General features: G+C 43.7%; 1 protein-coding gene across 2 annotated transcripts; it reads left to right on the top strand.

Annotated features, from left to right (window-relative positions):
* Nucleotides 1-766: 766 nt before the first annotated feature.
* On the top strand, nt 767-20,364 carry PI4K2A (phosphatidylinositol 4-kinase type 2 alpha). 2 transcript variants are annotated; one of them, XM_043988638.1, is made up of 9 exons: nt 767-1,278; nt 7,193-7,393; nt 11,765-11,896; nt 12,381-12,534; nt 13,213-13,274; nt 14,487-14,586; nt 15,122-15,255; nt 15,999-16,058; nt 17,531-20,364. In XM_043988638.1, the coding sequence occupies exons 1-9, from the start codon at nt 826-828 to the stop codon at nt 17,690-17,692; spliced, it is 1,458 nt and encodes a 485-aa protein (XP_043844573.1). In that variant the 5' UTR covers nt 767-825; the 3' UTR covers nt 17,693-20,364. The 2 variants fall into 2 exon arrangements, with proteins under 2 accessions (XP_043844573.1, XP_043844574.1); XM_043988639.1 differs by lacking the exon at nt 17,531-20,364 and adding an exon at nt 17,133-17,201.
* The last annotated feature ends 341 nt before the right edge of the window (nt 20,365-20,705 follow it).

Genomic DNA, 20,705 nt, shown 5'->3' with positions numbered 1-20,705 from the left:
TTTATGCAAAGGAACAACATGTACATATATAAATAAGTACAAAATATAATCAAAGGAATTACAAGGTAATTTTGAAGGGAGGCTTTGGAGGGGGCGGGGGCAGTAGGCAGACCAGTTTGGCTGGACAGTAGGGAGTCTCAAGGGGCGAAGCTTGCAATACGCCTGGAAAGGTAGTTAGGGCTATGTGGTGGAGATTGAAATGCCTAAGGTAGGAGTTTGTAGTTGACCCTACAAACAAGATGGGTTTATTGAGAAGGGGAATGACAGTGAAACCTATGCTGTAGGGAAGAGTGATAGATTGGAGAGGGATGAAAAGAACCTATCAGCAAGGAGTATATAATCAATCGATAATCAATCAACATTTATTCAGTGCTGTAGGTACCTGGTAATACAAATAACATATATAAGAAAAAGAAAACGTCTTTATTCTCCAGGAGCTCACAATCGATTGTAATTAATAACAAGAATGATAACTATAAAAAGATAAAACGTGAACAGTTTAAATATTTGTTGATGAATTAAGGCAGTGCTCCGTCATCTGAAAGTTGAAAGATGAGTCTCTCTACCTGCGCACATGCGCATCCTTATTAGAGGGGGCGGAATGCCCGCCAAGAGGAAGGTGGGGGAGGGGGTTAGTTGCGTCGGAGCGCGCCTTGATTGGTCAGCGTTCGCGTGAGGGGCCGTCCCTCTCGTCACCATGTAAACAGGGCTCTGAGGGGCGGGGCTTCCGGGGGGCGGGGCCGGGTTAGCCGGGGAGTGACGCGGATTGGTCCGGTGCCGGGGCTTCGCTGAGCCGTGCGCGTCCCGGAGCCGGCCGTCTCAGGGATGGACGAAACGAGCCCCCTGGTGTCCCCGGAGCGGGCCCACCCCCCGGACTATACGTTCCCGTCGGGCCCGGGGACGGGCGCTCACTTCCCTCAGGTGCCAGGGGCCGTGGTGCGGGTGGTACCGCCGTCCGGCCTGGGGCCGTCGCCGCCCGGCTCCCCGGGCCGGGACCGGGAGCGGCAGCCTCTGCTGGAGCGGGGCCCGGGCGGGGCGCGGGGCGCGGCGGTCCAGGCGCAGGCCCAGGCCGTGGCGTCCCAGGCGCAGGCCCTGGCGTCCCAGGCCCACGCGGCGGCGCAGGCGGCGCAGGCCCAGCGGGAGCGGAACGAGTTCCCGGACGACCCCGAGTTCGCCGAAGTGGTGCGGCTGGCCGAGCTGGCGAGTGAGCGCGGCATCTACCCCGAGCGCATCTACCAGGGCTCCAGTGGCAGCTACTTCGTCAAGGACCCCCAGGGGGTGAGCGCGGGGGCGGGGAGGCGACGAGGGGGCGGCGGGGGAACTTAGAATCAAATCAGAACCCGATTAGAGAGAGGAAGGAAATGAAAGAGGAAACGGGGTGTGGGGAGACGGGGCCCGCCGGGCCGCCCAGAGATGCTGCCGTACCGGCGGCTTCCTTTGCTCCAGCCCACCCATCCCCGGCATCTGCTCTCCTGAGCGTCCAGGACCGGCCGAGTTCACTCAGGTCAGGGGAGCGTCCCGGGTCCCTGAATGTCCCCGTCATCTCAGGGTGAGCCATGCCTCTCCCCAGGCGCTCCCCAGTGTGTTTGCAGGTGCTGATGACACTGGGTGGCCTTGCCAGGGCATCATCAAAGGGAGGGGGTGTCCTGCTTTTTGCGCAATTCTTCGGGAAAGTGATGCAAACCTTCATTTCAGAAGATGGAGACTTAGAAAACACGGGGCTGTCAGGCGCTTTCCTCCTCCGCTTCTCTCTTCCAAGCCAGAGGGTTTCTGGTTTTTGTCCCATTTGCAAGACCCAGATTTTACTTAAGTCTCTAAAGTGTATGTAGGAGACTACCTGTCCACAACTCTTGCTTTTATATTTATGAAAAATAAACAATAATTAGGCTATTTGATTTAAATCACGTCAGGGGTGTCACTGGTACAAATGTGTATTCAGCCCTTTCATTAAAAGTCTCAAGAATTCAGAATGACTTACTGAAAACCATTTATTTATATTCTCTGTTATTATTAAAATCATGGCTAGCATATTTCAAATTTCTGTATTCCATTGGTACTTAGCTCTTCTGAGGATTCTGAGCTGTTTTGCCCTGAGGTTTGGATGACTAGGTTAGGCTGTGATGTAAATATATATGACGGCTACTTTGGTTGCCCTAGTTATTCTGGTCATTTATCTGACCCACTTGTTCCAAGGGAGGTTTTGTAGAGGTCCTGCCCAAGCATTCTGAGTATTCCCTTATAATTTAAGGGAGTGAATGATTACCAAGAATATTAGAATCTTTTTTTTTTCCAGGGCAGTGAGGGTTAAGTGACTTGCCCAGGGTCACAAAGCTAGTAAGTGTCAAGTGTCTCAGGTCAGATTTGAAGTCAGGTCCTCCTGAATCCAGGGCCAGTGCTCTATCCACTGCCCCACCTAGCTGCCCCTAGAATCTGTTTGAGGTAGCAGAGTTGATAGCATTGATACCCACCTCCCCTTGGGTGGGTATTAAAGAATGGTAGTTATAGTTCTGAATGATATTGATAAATTTGTACTTTTTTGGTTAGAAGCAGTGGGCAAATCAAAGTGGTTGACCTTTCCAAAAGGGTAGTCTACCACATTTAGAAATAATCAACAACTTACTATGTGTCAGGCTCTGCTGCTCATGAAGGCAAAGGAATCGAGCATTTGTCCAGTGCCTGCTATGTGCCAACCATTGTGCTAAGTGCCTTACAAATATTACCTCTCAGGGGCAGCTAGGTGGCGCAGTGGATAAAGCACCCACCCTGGATTCAGGAGGACCTGAGTTCAAATTTGACCTCAGACACGACACTAGCTGTGTGACCCTGGGACCCTGGGCAAGTCACTTAACCATCATTGCCCCGCAAAAAAACCCAAACCAAACCAAACCAAGCCAAAACCAAAAACAAATATTACCTCTCACAACAACCCTGGGAGGTAGGTGTTCTCATCCCCAATTTATAGTTGAGGAAATTGAGGCAAAGATTAAGTGACTTGTCCAGGGTCATACAGCTTTTAAGTGTTTGAGGTCACATTTGAACTTGGGTCTTTTGACTCTAGGCCCAGAACTTTATCTATTGAACTATCTAGTTGCCTCTGTGATAGCCAAGAATACAAATACAAAGAGTAAAACGGTCCCTATTCTCAATAAGCTTACATTCTAAAGGAGATCTCCAGTAATCTAGGTGGCAGTAAGACGCTGTCATCTTTCTTTCTTTCTTTCTTTCTTTCTTTCTTTCTTTCTTTCTTTCTTTCTTTCTTTCTTTCTTTCTTTCTTTCTTCCTTCCTTCCTTCCTTCCTTCCTTCCTTCCTTCCTTTCTTTCTTTCCCTTCCTTCCTTCCTTCCTTCCTTCCTTCCTTCCTTCCTTCCTTCCTTCCTTCCTTCCTTCCTTCCTTCCTTCCTTCCTTCCTTCCTTCCTTCCTTCCTTTCTTTCTTCCCTTCTTCCTTTCTTCCTTCCTTTCTTTCCTTTCTTTTATTTCTTTCTTTCTCTAGACCTGTGAGTTTTTCCTTTGTGGGACTTTCTTGTGCGGGAGCCACAGTAGTTTAGAACACTGAGAAGTTAAATGACTTAGAATCCCAGGATCATAGATCAAGGTGGGATGGGACCTCACATACCATCCACATCTAGGCCCTACCTTTCTTTTTTCTGATGAGGAATATGAGACCCAGAGAAGTTCAGTGACTTGCTTAGAGCATGTATCAAAAACAGGACTCAAACCCATATCTTCCTGGTCCTCTGGTCCCTGTGCCATACCACCTTTCCTTCATTACTTTTGATTGGGATCTAAGAGCTGACAGATTTTTTTTTTAAGATGTTATTCTTTGTTGTTTGTGAGGGAACTGGAGAATGGCAGAGGAAGCAGAGGAAAGCTTTTGCTTGTTTTTTTACCACTATTATAATTCTAATGGAAGTGAGCCAGGTCAGCTGAAAAATGATCCAGTGTTCTGACCGAGGAGGTAGCAGTAATGTGATCTGTTTATTTAGCCTAGGAGATAGACTGCCACCTTTGTACCTGAGCTACAGGGTCCAGAGACCTTGCCTGCCAGGGCTAAATGATAACCTAGACTGTGAACATTCTTACCCTCGTATGAAGGGAATGGCAAAGAATACATACATAAATATGTGTTATAATAAACAAATTAATACCACCATGGCATTCTTCACAGAGTAATTGTGGCAAACACAAAAATGATACATCGTAGTTGCTGGTTGGTCGGGCTTGATGGCCTACAGATCTGAGGAGGCTTTGTAGTGTAATGGAAAGAGCACTAGATTTGGAGTCAAAGGACCTGAGTTTGAATCTTGCCTCTGCTACTTGATAGCTGTGTGACCTTCGGCAAGTCACTTAATCTCTCTCTGTAGACTTCAGTTGGACAAGATGATCTCCAAGGTCCCTTACAGTCATAACTCTGTGATCCTATGATTTGCTTTCACTTGTCCATAATGGAAATAGTCTCGTGTGTGTGTGTGTGTGTGTGTGTGTGTGTGTGTGTGTGTGTGTGTGTGTGTGTGAGAGAGAGAGAGAGAGAGAGAGAGAGAGAGAGAGAGAGAGAGAGAGAGAGAGAGATGTAGCTTAGTAACAATAGTGTTTATTCTTTGAAACCCATGATGGTTGTCCTCTTCAGTGGGAGGATAATATCCCTGACGTGATAGAGAGGTCTTAATTCATAATGATGTAGACTTTAGATGTTCTATTTTAAGTAGAAACGTTTAGTCCTTAGTAGCTCCAGTTTTCTTCAGGCCCTCATTTCACTGGGAGCTAGCTGGCTACCTGAATGATTCCTTTTATTCCAGACAACTTGCAGGAAGGTCATTAGGCCCTTCCTTCTCTCAGCAGGTAGGTTCTGAACTTTCAGCTTTCCTGGGGCCATTGGATGACATCAGATGTAGCTCAAGATGAGTCCAGATATCCTTAGTCACACCAGTGTCACTGTTAAGTCCAGCTTCTGACCCAGAGGACTTTGGGACTTTGTGGGGATTAGAATAGGCAAAATGAAGAAGGGTATTTTCCTTTGACAGACCTATAGCAAGAGAGTGCTAATGAGTCTTTGTTTCTTATATATTAGCTTGCTGACCTTCTCTGGATACACAATTAATTTTGAGGAGCTACACTGTGAATTCAGTTTAATGCAGGCACCTGCAGTGTGCCAGGCACTGAGCTAGGAGCAGCTAGGTGGTGCAGTAGATAGAGTACTGGCCCTGAAGTTGAGAGGATCTGAGTTCAAATGTCACCTCAGACACTAGCTGGGAAGTCACTTAACCCAATTGCCTTAAACCTATGGGACCATCTCCAATCATCCTGATACGTATCTTGCTACTGGAGCCAGATGGCTGTGGAGGAGAGAGTGCGGTTGGTGACCTTGCACAGCCCTCCCTCCCTTAAATCCAATTCAGTGCAAGTCACGCTATCACCTGATGTCACGGTCCTCTTTGAGAACAAAGGACAACAGCAAAGAAAAATGAGAACAGCCCCTGCCTTCAGTAGCTTACATTCTCTTGAAGGGGAGCAATAAGTAAACAGATGAACAATTGTAAAATATTTACAAAGTAAATACAAAGTTTTGAGGAAAGGAAGAAACTGGAGATCAGGAAAGCCTTCAGAAGTAAGCTGTGCTTGAGCTGAGCCTTGAATGGAGCTCAGGAATCCAGGAGCGTGAGATGGGGGGGAAAGAACATTCCAGGCATGGAGAATAGAGTGTGCAAAGGCATGGAAAGAGGAAAATGCCATTTGGAGGGGGCAGTAAGCAGGCCAGTTTGGCATGAAAGAGGGAGTATGAGGTGAAATCAATTTGGAAAGATAGGTTGCAGCCAGATTGGGAATGGCTATAAATGAAAGAGGAATTTGTATATGACATTATGTGTTTCCTACTAGTAAATGGGTTTTTTTAGAGGGTAGGAAAGCTCTTAATTCTAGATCAACTTGGTGTTCTGCAGGAGTTGCTTCTGTGATTGGGTAGCCATTGATGGAGTCAGATACCTTGCCAACTCTAATGTGAGTGGTTGTCTTTTTCTTTGTCTGCATGTGTTCTGTTATCATCTGTTCCTCAGGAAATGACATAGACTTGAAAAAATGCTGTGACTTAAGATTATCTTCAGTTGGTTGCGAGGGTGAGGGGAAGAGAAAGAATCATATGATTTGACAGTGAATCATTGTGTTAGAAGGCTAAGTCAGCATATTTACATTTTCCTCCCTTTGAACTGAAACTTTTGGGAAGAAGGATTGAAGCAAATGAAAAAACAACTTCAAAATGTTGACAGACCTGTAGGGTTATCCACAGTGAGAGAAACTTCACAATGACATGGAATACAAGTAGCTCCCAAGTGGTAGATGTGTAGCAAGAAGCACTCTTTAGGTGGCCAGAGCCCTGGAACACAGTGCACTAAGCAGAGGTTCCACAGGTCTATAAGAAATGGATTTGATCTTCACTGGGGCCTAATAATAGGTCCTTTCAGTCACTATTGCGATTCTTTCTTAGGGTGTTTCCTTTGTTGTCTTTTAAAGGTTTTTCTTTTTGTTTGTTTGTTTTGTTTTTAAATTTCAAAGGGAAATTAATACTCTTAGGAGGTAAGAATGTTAAGGGAAGTTAGCAACTAAGGATTTTATTCATCTCATTCTAAGATACCTTGGTTAGTTTGGTTTACACTGAATCCACACTCAACTGATAGTAACTGCTATGAGATTTGGAAGTTGAAGCTTGATAATGTTAGCATGATAATCTACCCTTTGCTGTGAGGGAGCTATACTGGATTACCAAAAGAGAGTGACTGTTGCCTGAAAATATACTTGGCTAACATCTGGCCTCAGACACTTGACACTTACTGGCTGTGTGGCCTTGGGCAAGTCACTTAACTCTCATTGCCTTGCCCCAAAACAAAACAAACAAAAAATACTTGACTACCATATAACTTGACTTTGTACTTTCTAGACCTTACATCTAGTGTGGAGGTATATAACTTTATAGCTTGTAGGCAAAGGTAATGAATAGGTTAAAAATAGTTAATGGTTTGGGGCTGGGATGTTGAAAAGAAGAAAATTCTTTCCAAAATTCTAGTTACATGCATTAAGTTGTCCCCTGTTCTGCAGAGACAAAGTTATTTTTTGTGTAGGGAATGTGTTGGGCCATTCCTCTGTTTTTCCCATCCATTTTTATTACTTTCTTCTCCCCCATAACCTATCTCTCTTTTCCATGTAGAAAATCATTGGTGTCTTCAAACCCAAGAATGAAGAGCCGTATGGGCACCTTAACCCCAAGTGGACCAAATGGCTACAGAAGCTGTGCTGTCCCTGCTGCTTTGGCCGTGATTGTCTCGTTCTCAATCAGGGCTATCTCTCAGAGGCTGGGGCCAGTTTGGTGGACCAAAAACTGGAACTCAATATTGTACCCCGTACCAAGGTAAGGTAGATATGCCTTGGGAGTATCTAAACCTTTGTTGGTTCATGGTATTATAAACCCCAGTCACTTGCATGGGGGTCATTAGGCTCTCCATTTCCCAAGTTGCCTATGATCCCAGAAATTCTTGTGGCTCATTCTCCTAGATCCTGGGAGATTCCAGGAGAATAGAACTCGTAGAACACCTATGACCATTCCAGAAATCCAGAGTGTGCCAGTTAATTGAGCTGTAGTGTTATGCTCAAATTAGACTATGATGCAGGGGACTTTTAGGACAGGGCTTATTTGGAGACCAAGTTTAATTTATATATGCCCTGAAATTCTTTCCAAATTGATTGGGATCCTGGGTAAAGAGGAGAGTCACAAATTATCTGGGAGTGTGAGAATTGTGTGGACTTTACAAGGGATTTCCAAAGACAGTTGTAGATCAAAATGCATTCTGTAGATCTCATCTATTTTTTCTTTTAAAATTGTAAACCTAATTTTAATATAAACTTATTAACTCTCTCAACAAAAGCAACAAAATAAAAAGAAACAAAATAAAGAATTAGTGAAATATGAAATTCCAAACTTTTGTTTCCTAAAAGGAAAATGCGCATGGTTGCGTGCGTGTGTGTGTGTGTGTGTGTGTGTGTGTGTGTGTGTAAATTTGGCAAAATTATAACAATAACATCTTATTTGCTATGGATGTCCCTTTGCAGTCTCTTTTCTATCCATTTACTCATCAAATTTTGTTACTGTTATTTCTTTTAGTATAGTCACAATCACCATATGTGTAAATGTCTTTCCACATTTCTTTGTATTTTTCATATTTATCCAAATTTAGACTATAGAATCTTCTCATGAACAACCCATTAGATTTCCAAGGGTTAAAGGTTGAATGGCATTTTGTGACCAGTTTGTAACTTCTAGTAAGGATGCTTTGTGTGGGGAAGGACAAAAACAGCTCATAATTCATTTGAGTTTTGATCACTGATCAAGTTCAGTAGCTCTTGGAAGGAGAAAACTGTTATAGTGCCTTAAGGTGAATGAGAAATAAATGACTGTCTCTAGACCCTCTCATGAATTATGGGACTCACCTGCACAAATTAAGGGACTGGGGGGCAGCTAGGTGGTGCAGTGTATAGAGCACTGGCCCTGGAGTCAGGAGTACCTGAGTTCAAATCTGGCCTCAGACACTTGACACTTACTAGCTGTGTGACCCTGGGCAAGAACTTAACCCTCATTGCCCCACCAAAACAAAAAAACCAAAACCAAACCAAAACAAAACAAATTAAGGGACTTTCTCATTTGATCTTTGGAGTGCAAGGTGGGACACTTATTTTGTGTTTTTCCTTGAAATCTTTTGAAGCAGAAAGCAACAAAATATTAACTGCTTGCCATAGTATAGAGTCCCTTAAGATAGGAGGATGTGGAATAGTGCAGTGCAGTGGTTTTCAAGCTTTGTTTCATAGGTATCTAAGATTCATTCATTCAGCAAGCATTAAGTCATGATGATGTGCCAGACACTGTGCTAGGGACCATGGATTCAGAGACAAACATTAAACATCTTAAAATAGTTTCATGGTGGGCATGTTTAGTGTATGTCTAAACAATAAGTTGGGGTCTCACTGCAATACCAATACCAAATCTAAGTGATTATAATGATACTTTACATTTGTTTAATGTTTAACAGTTTACAGAATTCTTTCACATTTCTTTTTTTTGTAAATAATAAACATTTTTATTTAAAGTTTTGAGTTCCAAATTCTATCCCTCCTTCCCCTCCCCACTCACTGAGGTGGTAAGCAATCAGATATAGATTATACATTTCTTATTCATTTCAACAGTCATTAAGCCCCTGATATATGTGAGGAACTGAGAATTTAAAGATAAAAACAGTAGTCTGCCTTCAAAGAGCTTACATTCTTTAATTTGATTTTCAAATTCTTGTGTAACCTCCTTAGTACCTAGCAAGATTATTTACAATGTCATTACCTAAGTAATGCTTGCTAAGTAAGGCTAGCATTTCCACTTATATCTTCAGTTTGATCCCTATCCCCTCGTGTCCCTTTGGTCTGACAATCATTCTCTTGTTCTGATACATCCTCAGTCTTCCTCTCCACCTACAAACATGCTCAAGTCTCCTCTCAATAGTAAAAATGAAACCAAACCTCTTCCACTCTAACCCCATAATCTTCTCTCTGTCCCTGCTTCCTTAGCAAAATTCTAGTGAGTAATCTCCTCTCACTGCCTCCCATATGCTCACCAGCCACCCATTCTTGAGTTCCTTTCAATCTAGCTTCCATCCCTGTCACTTGAAACAGCCTTTTCTGTTTTCAGTAATGACTTCCTTTTAACTAAGTCTAGAGTCTTCTTTTTGATTGTGATTATCTCTAAAGCATTTGACATTCCTACCTATATATTATCTTGGCCCTTGGTATTTCTGACATGACACTCTTATGGTTCTACCTCAGTGACTGATCCTTCTTTATTTCATTTTCTTGATCTTCGTCTTCCTACAACTACACAAATGTAGGTATCCCCAGTAGTTCTGTCCTTCTCTCTCTCTCTCTCCCCCTCTCTCCCCCTCCTCTCTCCCCCTCTCTCTCTCTCACCTCTCTCTACTCTTCCTTGGTAATTTTATATACTCCTGTGGCTTCAATTATTAACTCTATGGACATGACTCCTAGATATCTGTCTCTTCCTTCGGCTTCTTGGAAGAGGTAAGGGCCTGAAGTGGTTACAGTGGAAGTTGAAAGGAAGGATTGGATATGAGAAATGTTGTAAAGGTAGACTTTTCAAATAGTATGTGAAGTCAAAGGAGAAGGGAAGAGGGAAAGATGGATGTGGCTTTACAAGTCCGAATGACTTGAAATATACAGATATTTTCAACAGAAATAGAAAAGTTAAGGAAAGCAGTACGTTTTTAGGGGAAAGATAATATGTTTGGTTTTCTGTTTCCATTTGTCTGTTGGATATTTTTACTCAAATAGCCCACTAGCATCTCCAACTCAACATGCTTTAAACTGAATTATTTCCCCATTATTTCTAACTTACCCTTTCTACCATCTTGATTTCTTTTGATAGCATCATTATCTCTCAGATACTTAGACTCTTGACTTGAGCTTCACCTTTGATTAGATTACTCCATAGTATTACTCCCATCTGTTTCTATCTTTTAGTGTCCACTGCAGCAACTCTGGTTGATTCTTATATTTTTTCCCTTTAAACCACATATTCTAATGACTGCTCCTGTAGCCTCTAATTGATTTCCTTTTTCAATCCATCCTTCACATAGTTGCCTCAGATAATCTTCCAAATAAACCACTCTGATCATATCACTCTTCTATTAAAAAACCTTCTTTGTCTCACCGACCCAGGCATTCAAGGCCTTCCTTAATCAAGTTCAACCTACTTTTCCAATTGTATTTCCTATTACTTCCTTTCTCATATTTAATGTTTTAGTTAAAACAAACTACTCTTCATCCCCTGAAGCTGATGGGAGCAGAGACTGGAAGAGCCCTTGGAGTCTTTGTTGATCAGAACATGTCAGTGTGGAGACTGGACCTTAAATGATGACCTTTTGATTCTTAGCTAGGCTTTAGCTACCTGAATTATAGTTAGGCCTCATAGGATCGTGGATTTAGACAGGAAATTCAAAGTCTTTTAGTCCTACCTACTCATTTTTGAGGGAAGAAAACAGAATTAGAGATTAGTGGGCTTGTCTAAGGTCCCTGTGTACATGGCAGAGCTGGACCTTGAATTGAGCCCCCTTAGTCTTTCCCCTGCACCATGCAGCTCCTCACTTTGAGAGTATGAGATTTTCATTACTTGTAGGAAAGGGAATGGTGTGCTGTAAAGAGGGACCAAAAATAAAGTTTCCTGGGGGAGAGGATTAGCACTGTCTTGAGAGATGAAGACTGGACCATCCTAGACTTGCAGGGTGACTGGCTGTAGCCTTAGACAAGTCATTCTTTCCTCTATTTATTTGCCTTAGTTTTCCAATCTTTGAGGCAAGGAGAATTAGAACGATTTTGATTTCTAAATGCCTGGTGTCACAGGGAGGAGCAACAGAATATTTGCAATGTATTTTAAGAGGGACTTTGAGGGAAAATTTTTTTATCATTAACCTGTTCTCAGACATTTATATGGATAAATTCATTTTTGTGGGTTTTTTCCCTTAGATGAGCTACCATTTTTGATATTGGAAGAACCAGAGTGCTCTGCAATGATGTCTTGTCATAAATGTGAATCTGTTGCATCCTGGTATAGAAAGATGCTGTTCTTCTCTGATATATAATCTTATGAGATGGTTTTGAGCTCTTATCAATATCCAAGGAGTCTCTGGGATCAGATTATCCTCTCAAATGGTGTCTTGTCTTTCTACTTTAGGTAGTATACCTGGCCAGTGAGACCTTCAACTACAGTGCCATTGACCGAGTGAAGTCCAGGGGGAAGCGACTTGCCCTAGAGAAAGTGCCAAAAGTTGGACAGCGGTTTAACAGAATCGGGCTGCCACCCAAGGTAGAGAACAAATTTAGTGACCTTTATCATGTGTCAGAAATGGTCTGTAGGCAAGATGCTTTTCAGTGGCCCAGCTGCTGACTTTCTGCCTAGAGGTGTGTTTAGGCTGGGGGAATGTTGGGGGTGCAAGGGGGGCTTTGGGGAAGACATGGGGAGCTGATCTTGGTATTCTGTCCTCATTTTAGTGCTGGACAGCTTGAAACTTGGGGGGGAATGTTCATATTGGCATGTCTGAGTGTACTTCTGCCAAAAAGCTCAGCCAGGCCATCTGGGTAGGTTTTGAATGTTTTCTTAGTTGGCCACTCCCATAGCTTCCTTCCACCATTTTCAAGGAAATGAAATACTGAAGAGGACAATACTATTCTGGAAAGGTTTGCAAATTCTGGTGTATTGATTTCTCAGGACCTTGATAAATTCCTGAGGTTCTGAAGTTGAGCTTCAGAGAAATACTAGTCTGACCTCTGCTTTTCATCTCTGGTGCCAGGTCGGTTCATTCCAGCTCTTTGTTGAAGGCTACAAGGATGCTGACTTTTGGCTGCGACGATTTGAAGCAGATTCGCTGCCTGAGAACACTAATCGACAGCTGCTATTGCAATTTGAGCGGTTGGTGGTACTAGATTACATCATCCGAAACACTGGTGAGTTACTGTGGGGAGTCCTCCTCCAGCACTGTATCATGCAGACACAAAGAAATTTGTAGGGTTTGAAAACTAAATTATCTGATTAACCTATTCAGATGATTGTGGGTTGCTGAGTGTCTAAGTAGGAGATCCTTGTCCGGGACCAAATTCTTCACTGGAATGATCCAAGGACCTTTTCAGTGTGACATTTTTAGGTTATTTTCTAAGGGACCCAGTAGCAGAACACCTTCACCCCTAATGTTGGGATTTATGAGGCGGGCAGCTGGGTGTATAGATCATAAATTGGAAGGGGAAAGAGAGTTTCTGAATATGGGTGGTAGCCTGTTATGCAACTGACATAGACTTCTGCCTTTACTGCTAAATTACACTTGTTCCCTGTTGTCTTCCGGAGCTCATGAGTTGCTGCATTTTCAGCAGAGATTTTCTGAGGTCTGAAACTGTATTGGAATGCAATATCAGCTACTACAGATGGGAAGGCCAGTATTAGAACTCTACCCCAGCTGGCTTTCCCTTCCCCAGACAGAAAATTCTTAACTTCCTTTTCCCTGGCTCTAGATTTTTGGTGTTACTCAGATGAATTCTAAGCAGTGACTTTAACCCCATTCCCATTCCTATCACATTAGAGCTTGCTAGCATGCAGTTTTCTCTGCTGACCTCTGATGTTTCTGTCTGCAGATAGAGGCAATGACAATTGGCTGATCAAATATGACTGTCCGATGGATAATTCCAGCTACCGGGTAAGAGTCTGAGAAGCCCAGGAAGAGAAAGGATCCTTGAAGAATATTCTTAAAGCGTGATATATAACCCTATAATTATATTGTTCCCCTAGTAAATGAATCATTGGATCTTTAAATCCACAAGTGGAGATTAGATGGATAGGGATCTGAGTCCGACTGGGCAGAAGAGAGCAAGATAGGGTCACTACCCATATGTGTTCTTGAAAGCTTTAAGGGAAGAGTTCATCACTAGTGACTTGTTTCCCTAATCACACTTCTTCCATCCTGGATCCCCATCCTGGTTGCCTATCTACACTTCTCCTTCTATTAGCCAGTAACTCATGCCTTGGGTTGGTTGCATGGAATGAATACAGATGGTTGTTGTGACTTGCTCTGGTATCCTCTCCCATTGGCAGTAAGCCTCCCATGGAGGCTTAGGGGTTAATGTCTGGCTTCTAATTCTACCTTTGGCAATCAGCTGTTATGCCCTGAAAGCATATTTCTGTATGTGCCTTAGCTCTGTGTACCTGTGAGCTCATGGAGTAGAACTTCCTGTGAAAAAGCAAGTGATTCTGCTCAGTGATTCTGTCCCCACACTGGAAGTCAGCACTGCCTTTGGAGCCAGTCTTGCACAATAGGAACTTAGAAAGTAGACCAAGATTTCTTTGTCCTCTCCCCACTTTGAGGATTCTCATTGACTCTACTTTGGCACTTTTCATCTTAGAAGCATCAGCCCTATTTTCTGTCTCTCTCTGGGGAGGTGGTGTGATATGATGAAAATCCCACTATCCTGGGGAACTGGAGACCTGGCTGCTTTCCCCAGCACTGCCATTAACTGATTCTTTCAGACAGATCACTTGCCCGTTATGGACCATTGTTTCCTCACCTGTAAAATGAGTGAGTTGGATTGTATGATTCCTAAGGTCCCTTCTTGGTCTATAATTCTATTGGGTTTAGGTCATTACTCTCCCTCTCTTGGGGGTACAGTAGCTCCTAGATTGCTAAGCTTTTCCAAGATGGAAAAATCCTTAGAACCTTAATATAGTGAGAGAGAAAATGTATTGAGAGTTTGGAACCATGACAAAAAGGAGAAATAAATTGAAGAAGGAGGGTGATGTCTAGGATGGATGACTTGATAAGGTGAGAAAACCACTTTTACAATATAAGAGGAATGAGACTGGTGGATTTTGGTAATGGGCATCCCTGTGTAATAAGCCTTCCCTTCCCCTCCAGGACACAGACTGGGTGGTGGTGAAGGAGCCCGTTATCAAACTGGCTGCCATAGACAATGGGCTGGCTTTCCCTCTGAAGCATCCTGACTCCTGGAGGGCGTGTAAGTCCCAAGATCATAGTGCTTCAGGCTCTTCTCCTTGGAAACCATACATGAGTTGGGTTCTCCCTTTTCTAGACCAGCAAGACTTTCCTGTACTGTAGAAGCTGTACTTTTCTATCTATCCAAACTCCCTCCCTTAGTGTAATCTCTCATCAGTCCAATATTTTAATTCCCTGAAAGGCCTATAATTCTCTGGAAGAGCTATTTGAAGTGCTATTTGAGCCTCCTAAAGGTAATACCTGTCCAACCATAATGGATAATTCTCTGAGAGGGGGTGGAAAATATTACGTTGGCCCCCTACCTACCCTGCCTTTTTAGGAGACTATCCATGTTTGATGGGCAAGTAGTATACTTTTGGTTGGAATTCTCTACTTTGGAGTTCAGAAACCCTTGTGCATTTTGTTTTTATGCTCTAAGTGCTAAAGATTGAAGAAATGGGAAGTACTTTCTTAGAGTGTTCTTGTAGGAAGAGAGCACAGATGAGCTAGAATTTTCCCAGTGGTGGATTTTAATTTTTGTCCTTTCCTTTTTTCAGATCCTTTTTATTGGGCTTGGCTGCCCCAAGCCAAAATTCCATTTTCCCAGGAAATCAAAGACCTGATCCTTCCAAAGATATCGGATCCTAACTTCATCAAGGACCTGGAAGAGGACCTGTATGAGCTCTTTAAGGTCAGCCTTGTCAAGTTCAATCTTATTTAAATAGTGGAAGGGAAACAAATATCTACTTCAGTATGAGTGAAGAGGATGGAGCTGACACCTACTAAGTGTGATTTCTTGGTTGATTAAGATTCTATACTTCAGGGGCAGCTAGGTGGCGCAGTGGATAAAACACCAGCCCTGGATTCAGGAGGACCTGAGTTCAAATTTGACCTCGGACACTTGACACTTACTAGCTGTGTGACCCTGGGCAAATCACTTAACCCTCATTGCCCTGCCAAAAAAAAAAAAAAGAAAAGAAAAATATTCTATACTTTAGTCCATCTCCATCCCTGGATTCAAGTGTTAGAAACCAGGAGGAGCAGAACTCCAGAGGGTGGGAGTCAGAGTTGGGAGGGCACGGGAGCTGTTACTCTTTCCAGAGTCAAAGAAAGTCAAAGTGTTGTAGTGGACAGCGCTGATATGAGTCTTGTGCTTCACTTGGCTTCTGAGCACATTCAGCACTTTTACAGTGAGAGAGAATGTCAGGGACCCTGAGGTCAGTGTTAACCAACCGTGTGACCCAGATAAGTCATCTGCCCTCTTGATGCTTCGGTTTCCCCATTAGCAAATCAGGGAGTGCATTAATCCTGGGCTATCATTTGGCTTTACCTAAATGGATAAAGCCAGTTATGGGTTTTTATTAGTAAGAACTTTCTAATTATGGAAGGAGCTGTGCTACTTGGAGGTTTCATCTCATCCTGTTTCTCTTGCAGAAAGATCCTGGTTTTGACAGGGGCCAGTTTCACAAGCAAATCGCTGTCATGAGGGGACAGGTAGGGCCACTATACACCTTCTGGTATCTACTTTAGGATCTCTCTGGGATGATTAGCCACTTTATCATGCTGAGCATTGGCATTTGCATTTAGCAAATATTTCCCAGCATTTTTTTGATTTGTGACCTACTTGTTAATATGCCAAATAATGTGGGAGGATACCTTGTGATCCACAGAGCCCAGCCATCTTTCCATCCATACTCCCTAGTCCCAATGTCTCGTATACCATCTACTCTCCCTCTCTTTATGCTCTACTTATAGCCATCTTCACCTTCTACTTCCTGGTCAGAATGGGCAAAGGGGGCGGTGGGCATCAACACACACCAAGGAGTCATCTTCAGCTCAGCAAAGCATAGTTACACATGTGACTAGACAGTAGTCTTGAGGTGTTTGAGAAGCAGCTTCTCTGTGTCTAGAAGGACCAGATACTCTGACTGTTGTAGCATTAACAGACTTTCCAGCTGCACTGATAACTATTCCCACAGATGTCTCTTGTTTCTAAGCCATCCATAGGCATCACAGGTGAAATAAAGCCTTGGATTTACTGGTGTCTGCTTTTCCTTGGGAATAAGGTAGACAGGGGTTAAAAGGACAATACTTTGTGATTGAGGTTACTTAAGATTACAGAGGGTCCTTATAATTTCTTAAACCATAAAACCAAAGCAAATTAGGTAAATGAATCCATTCTTATCAAGAGCCAGCCTTTCTTCAGGAGGAAAGTTAACTCTCTATAGGACTTGTCCCAGTCTTGGAAGTAGCATATGGCCTTTCCCTTGTCCTTTGACCTCACCTATTGAAGCAGAAATGTTCCAAGGAAGAGCATTTAAGAGATCTCACTCCTGGGTTTCTCAGTCCTTAGGCTTATGAGGGTGGACACCTCCCTGTGGAAATCTTGGCCCTCACCTGGCTTAAAGAAATGGCTGGAGGCATCTTGCCTTCTAACCATCCCTCCAGAGAAGAGTAATAGTGGTAGTTCTAAGTGGAACAAAGGGGAAAATGTGTGCTCATGACAGCAAATCCAAGCTCTGCTTTTGGGCTGGGTGTTCTTGCTGCCTCTGCTCCTTGTTCCTCCAGGATACACCTGCCAGCACCCCGGGCCCAGATCTGCACCTCTGTGAATAGAAGTAAAGTGCTGCTGTAGAGGTGAGAGCACAGTGATGAGAGAACACAGACTGGGCTCCTTCTCTCTATGTGGCCACGAGGCTTGGTATACTCTAAGTGCTCAGAAAATACATGTTCATTAATTTCATTCATTCATTCATGAAAGGGGAGGGTACAAACAGAGAACGAAACCTCCTCTCTTTACCCTTGTTAGGATGGTTTTGCAACCCAATGAAAAATAAGGTTTTTTATCTTTTCCAGTTGGCTTCTCTACTACTAGATGGACCAGTTGATCTGGGTATTTCCCTTTAGAGGAAGGCTAGAATAATACCTAGCCTTTCCCTTTACCTAGTTCTTTTCTTCTGTTACAGATTTTGAATCTAACCCAGGCCCTGAAAGACAATAAGAGTCCCCTTCATCTAGTCCAGATGCCACCTGTGATTGTGGAGACAGCCCGGTCCCACCAACGGAGTGCCAGCGAGTCTTACACACAGAGCTTTCAGAGCCGGAAGCCCTTCTTCTCTTGGTGGTAGCCCTGCAGGCGAATGAGATGCTGTCTCAGACTTGGGGACTGGGAGGGAGCCTGGGGAGCAGCTTTTGAGATAAGCCAGCGAAGCAGGTGGAATCATAGACTTGAGAGCCCTTCCCTTCTGGTAGAGCCAAAGAGCTTTGCAAAATATGGGGAGAATAACCACCAGACATTCTGGGGCAGTCTTAGGCCCTGGTGTTGCCTTTTATATTCTGGGTAAGGTCAGAATTCTGCAGGGGAATGATAGGAGTACTAAGGAGGGAGCACCTCATTTAACTTCACTCAGCTGCCGGTTTTGAAATGCACCATGCCAGATAGCCTACTCTGTTGCAGTTCCCTATCACTGGTTATATTCTGCATCAGAAAAAAACACAACAAAACCCAAAACATTAAACCCTAGCAGCAATATCCTAGCATAACATTATCCCTCAAAAAGATGTACACAAGAAGATACCGGTTCAGAAATAACCTTGGATGAGTTCAGGAGCCTAGGTGCTCTGTATACTCTTGTCCCATGTACCATGGAGGTGAGAGATTGTGTCACAGTGCATCAAAGTGGATAGTAACTTCTGAGACCTTGAGCTGAAAAGACATACCTTTCCTTTTAGTTTTCATTTTGTCTTTTCCTGCCCACTAGGCCCCACTAGAAAGTTCCCTCTGTTCCTTTTCCACCTCACCAGTGACCTATAGTCTGCTTCAAAATCTACTGGCACATTTGTAGTTTTATGTTTCACAAAGTCTGTTTTAACTTTAGGTCCTTAGGCAGCTTTGCCTAAGCCTATGTGGACCGTACTGGTTCTCAGCCCTGCTGTGGACCTGGCCTCTCCAGCTCAGGCCTTCTGTGCAACTGTGACTCAAGCAGAGGCAGTAGTGGTTAGACTTGTCATTTTAATAGGGAGGCACATTCCCAGCATTCAACTCTTCACATGGCCTGATGTATGTACTGGGAGATGTCATCACCTTGTCTTTATTATTGCTTAAACTTAGTGGACCTTGCTTTGACTGGTCTGTCATCCTTCTATCCCAACCCCACTTTCTTGAGTGCTTGACCCTAGCAACTAAAGTAGACTTCCTTTCCCTCACCAAGCTTCAGTCTCAGCCCTCTAATATGTTCTTAAATTTTAAAATTCTTTCCATGTTCTTTTCTCAGAGGACTCAGGTCCTTGAGAAAGCTGCATATCCTGCCATTTGCTTCACCTTGCCTACATTTCATGCTTGGCCTTGGCTTTTAGAGGAAAGGTTTGAGTTCCTTTTACTGGCTGCTAGTGCCTGGTCCACCCCACTGCCCTGCTCCAATTGTCCCCTCCTGAGGGAGAAGGTGTGGAGGTGCAAGAAACAAAATATGAATTTTATTTTAATCTTTCATTGTTTTCATTGTGTAACATGCTTTTCAGGGTGGGAAGGCAGTAAGTGTTGATAGCATTCTTTCCTTCTATCTCTTTCCCTCCATTAGACAGTTCTCCCCTTGCATTTTGAGAAAGGCCGAAAAAGAAGGAGTCTTTCACTGCCTTCCCTGGTTCACCCATCCTGCTTCCAGCAGTCCACCTTCATGTGCCCGTTTTCCCCAGCTGCTGTCCTTGCCCAGGCCTAGGATTCCTTTCCATGCAAAGGCTCTTTGATGGTACAGTGGACTGTTTGCCTTCTTTTTTTGAGGATGGCACACCGTACTACTACAACTATGTGGGTTTCAGCACCCTCCCTGTCATGAACAGCAGAATTAGCCTTGCAAAGAAATGATGTTGATGGTTTGACCAGTAACCAAAGAAGGGAGTGCCCTCAGCTTGTCCAGTTTCTTCTGCAGAAGCAAGGCAGTGGTGAAGATTATCTCTCCTCCTTGGCCTTTATGTTCTAGGAAGAACCAGCCTGCCACAGGATTTTTGTTCTCTGTTAGGAAGAGTATGCAAGTCTATCTGCATGGCCCCAAGGACAGGGACGACCTAGCTCTCTAGCACTGACAATCCCAATCAGCAATTCTGCCCTGATTCTCAGGCTGGGTGACACACATTTGAAAATAAGTGACCTATACTGCAAAGGCGGGTGATTCCCATAGAGACTAGAGGTCTCTATTGCTGACTTGCCCAATTCTGTGGAAACTAGGACCACGTTCCAAACTCTCTACAGAGGTAAAAAGGCCTTCTGGAGGAAAGTGAGCTTTGCCTATGGTGTGTATATATGTTTATGGATACATACACATGCATACGTAAAGTTTCCTCTTCCAGCCACCCTAGCCACTCCCCCAGGAGGATGGGGAGAGTCCTTGAAGTTTTAAGATGGGGATGGTTAAATCCTTAAATTGTTGCTCCTGTTTAAGATGAGCAGAGGATCAGAAGGAAATTGAGACTGGGGAGGGAGGGAGTTCCTGTGCCCCAGCAGTGATATGAATGTAGGGTCCCTTCCAGTCCCTAGTGACTATAAGTTTTGGAGGCTGGATTCAGGTTGCCCTGAATGAACTAGAAGGAACCAGAGATTGAGCGGAGTCTTCTGAATAGAATGGAGCAAACTGACTCTTTTTTGCTGACAAGGGACTTCCCCCCAGCACTGAGGAGAAAAGAATTGCAGTCCTGGTTACTCTGATTGCTGCTGCCCCCATGTCTTGTTCTAATGCACTGTAGACACTGTATGTAATGTATTTATAACAATGCAAATGTACAATAATATGAATTCAGTTCCAGCCTTCCTTGCCTGGCTTTTTTAGTAGGAGGGAAAATGCTGCATTTAGGGTGAAGAGCAAAGAGGAATTGTTCTTGAGCAAGACCTATTTTGTCTCAGGATCAGTTTTTTCAAGTAATAGCCAAGCACCTGAGGCTATAAGAGCAAAATGCCAAAGGCTGTTTTAGCTTCGTTCCTGGCCACTAGGGGGTAGCCTTACACAGGTGCCTGATAGGATGTGGAAGGTAATTTACTAGAGAGCTAATCCTTCAGCCAATAGGGAGCCAGGTGTCCTCCCATGGAGGATGCTGTGATGGAAGGCATAGCGGTGGCCTGGGGGGATGTTAGAGAGGGGTGATGACAAACCC

The sequence above is a fragment of the Dromiciops gliroides genome, chromosome 2 (assembly GCF_019393635.1).
Source record: "Dromiciops gliroides isolate mDroGli1 chromosome 2, mDroGli1.pri, whole genome shotgun sequence".
In the NCBI taxonomy this organism is placed as follows: domain Eukaryota; kingdom Metazoa; phylum Chordata; class Mammalia; order Microbiotheria; family Microbiotheriidae; genus Dromiciops; species Dromiciops gliroides.
The sequence above is the reverse complement of the archived record's forward strand: the minus strand, read 5'-3'. Positions and strand labels throughout refer to the sequence as shown.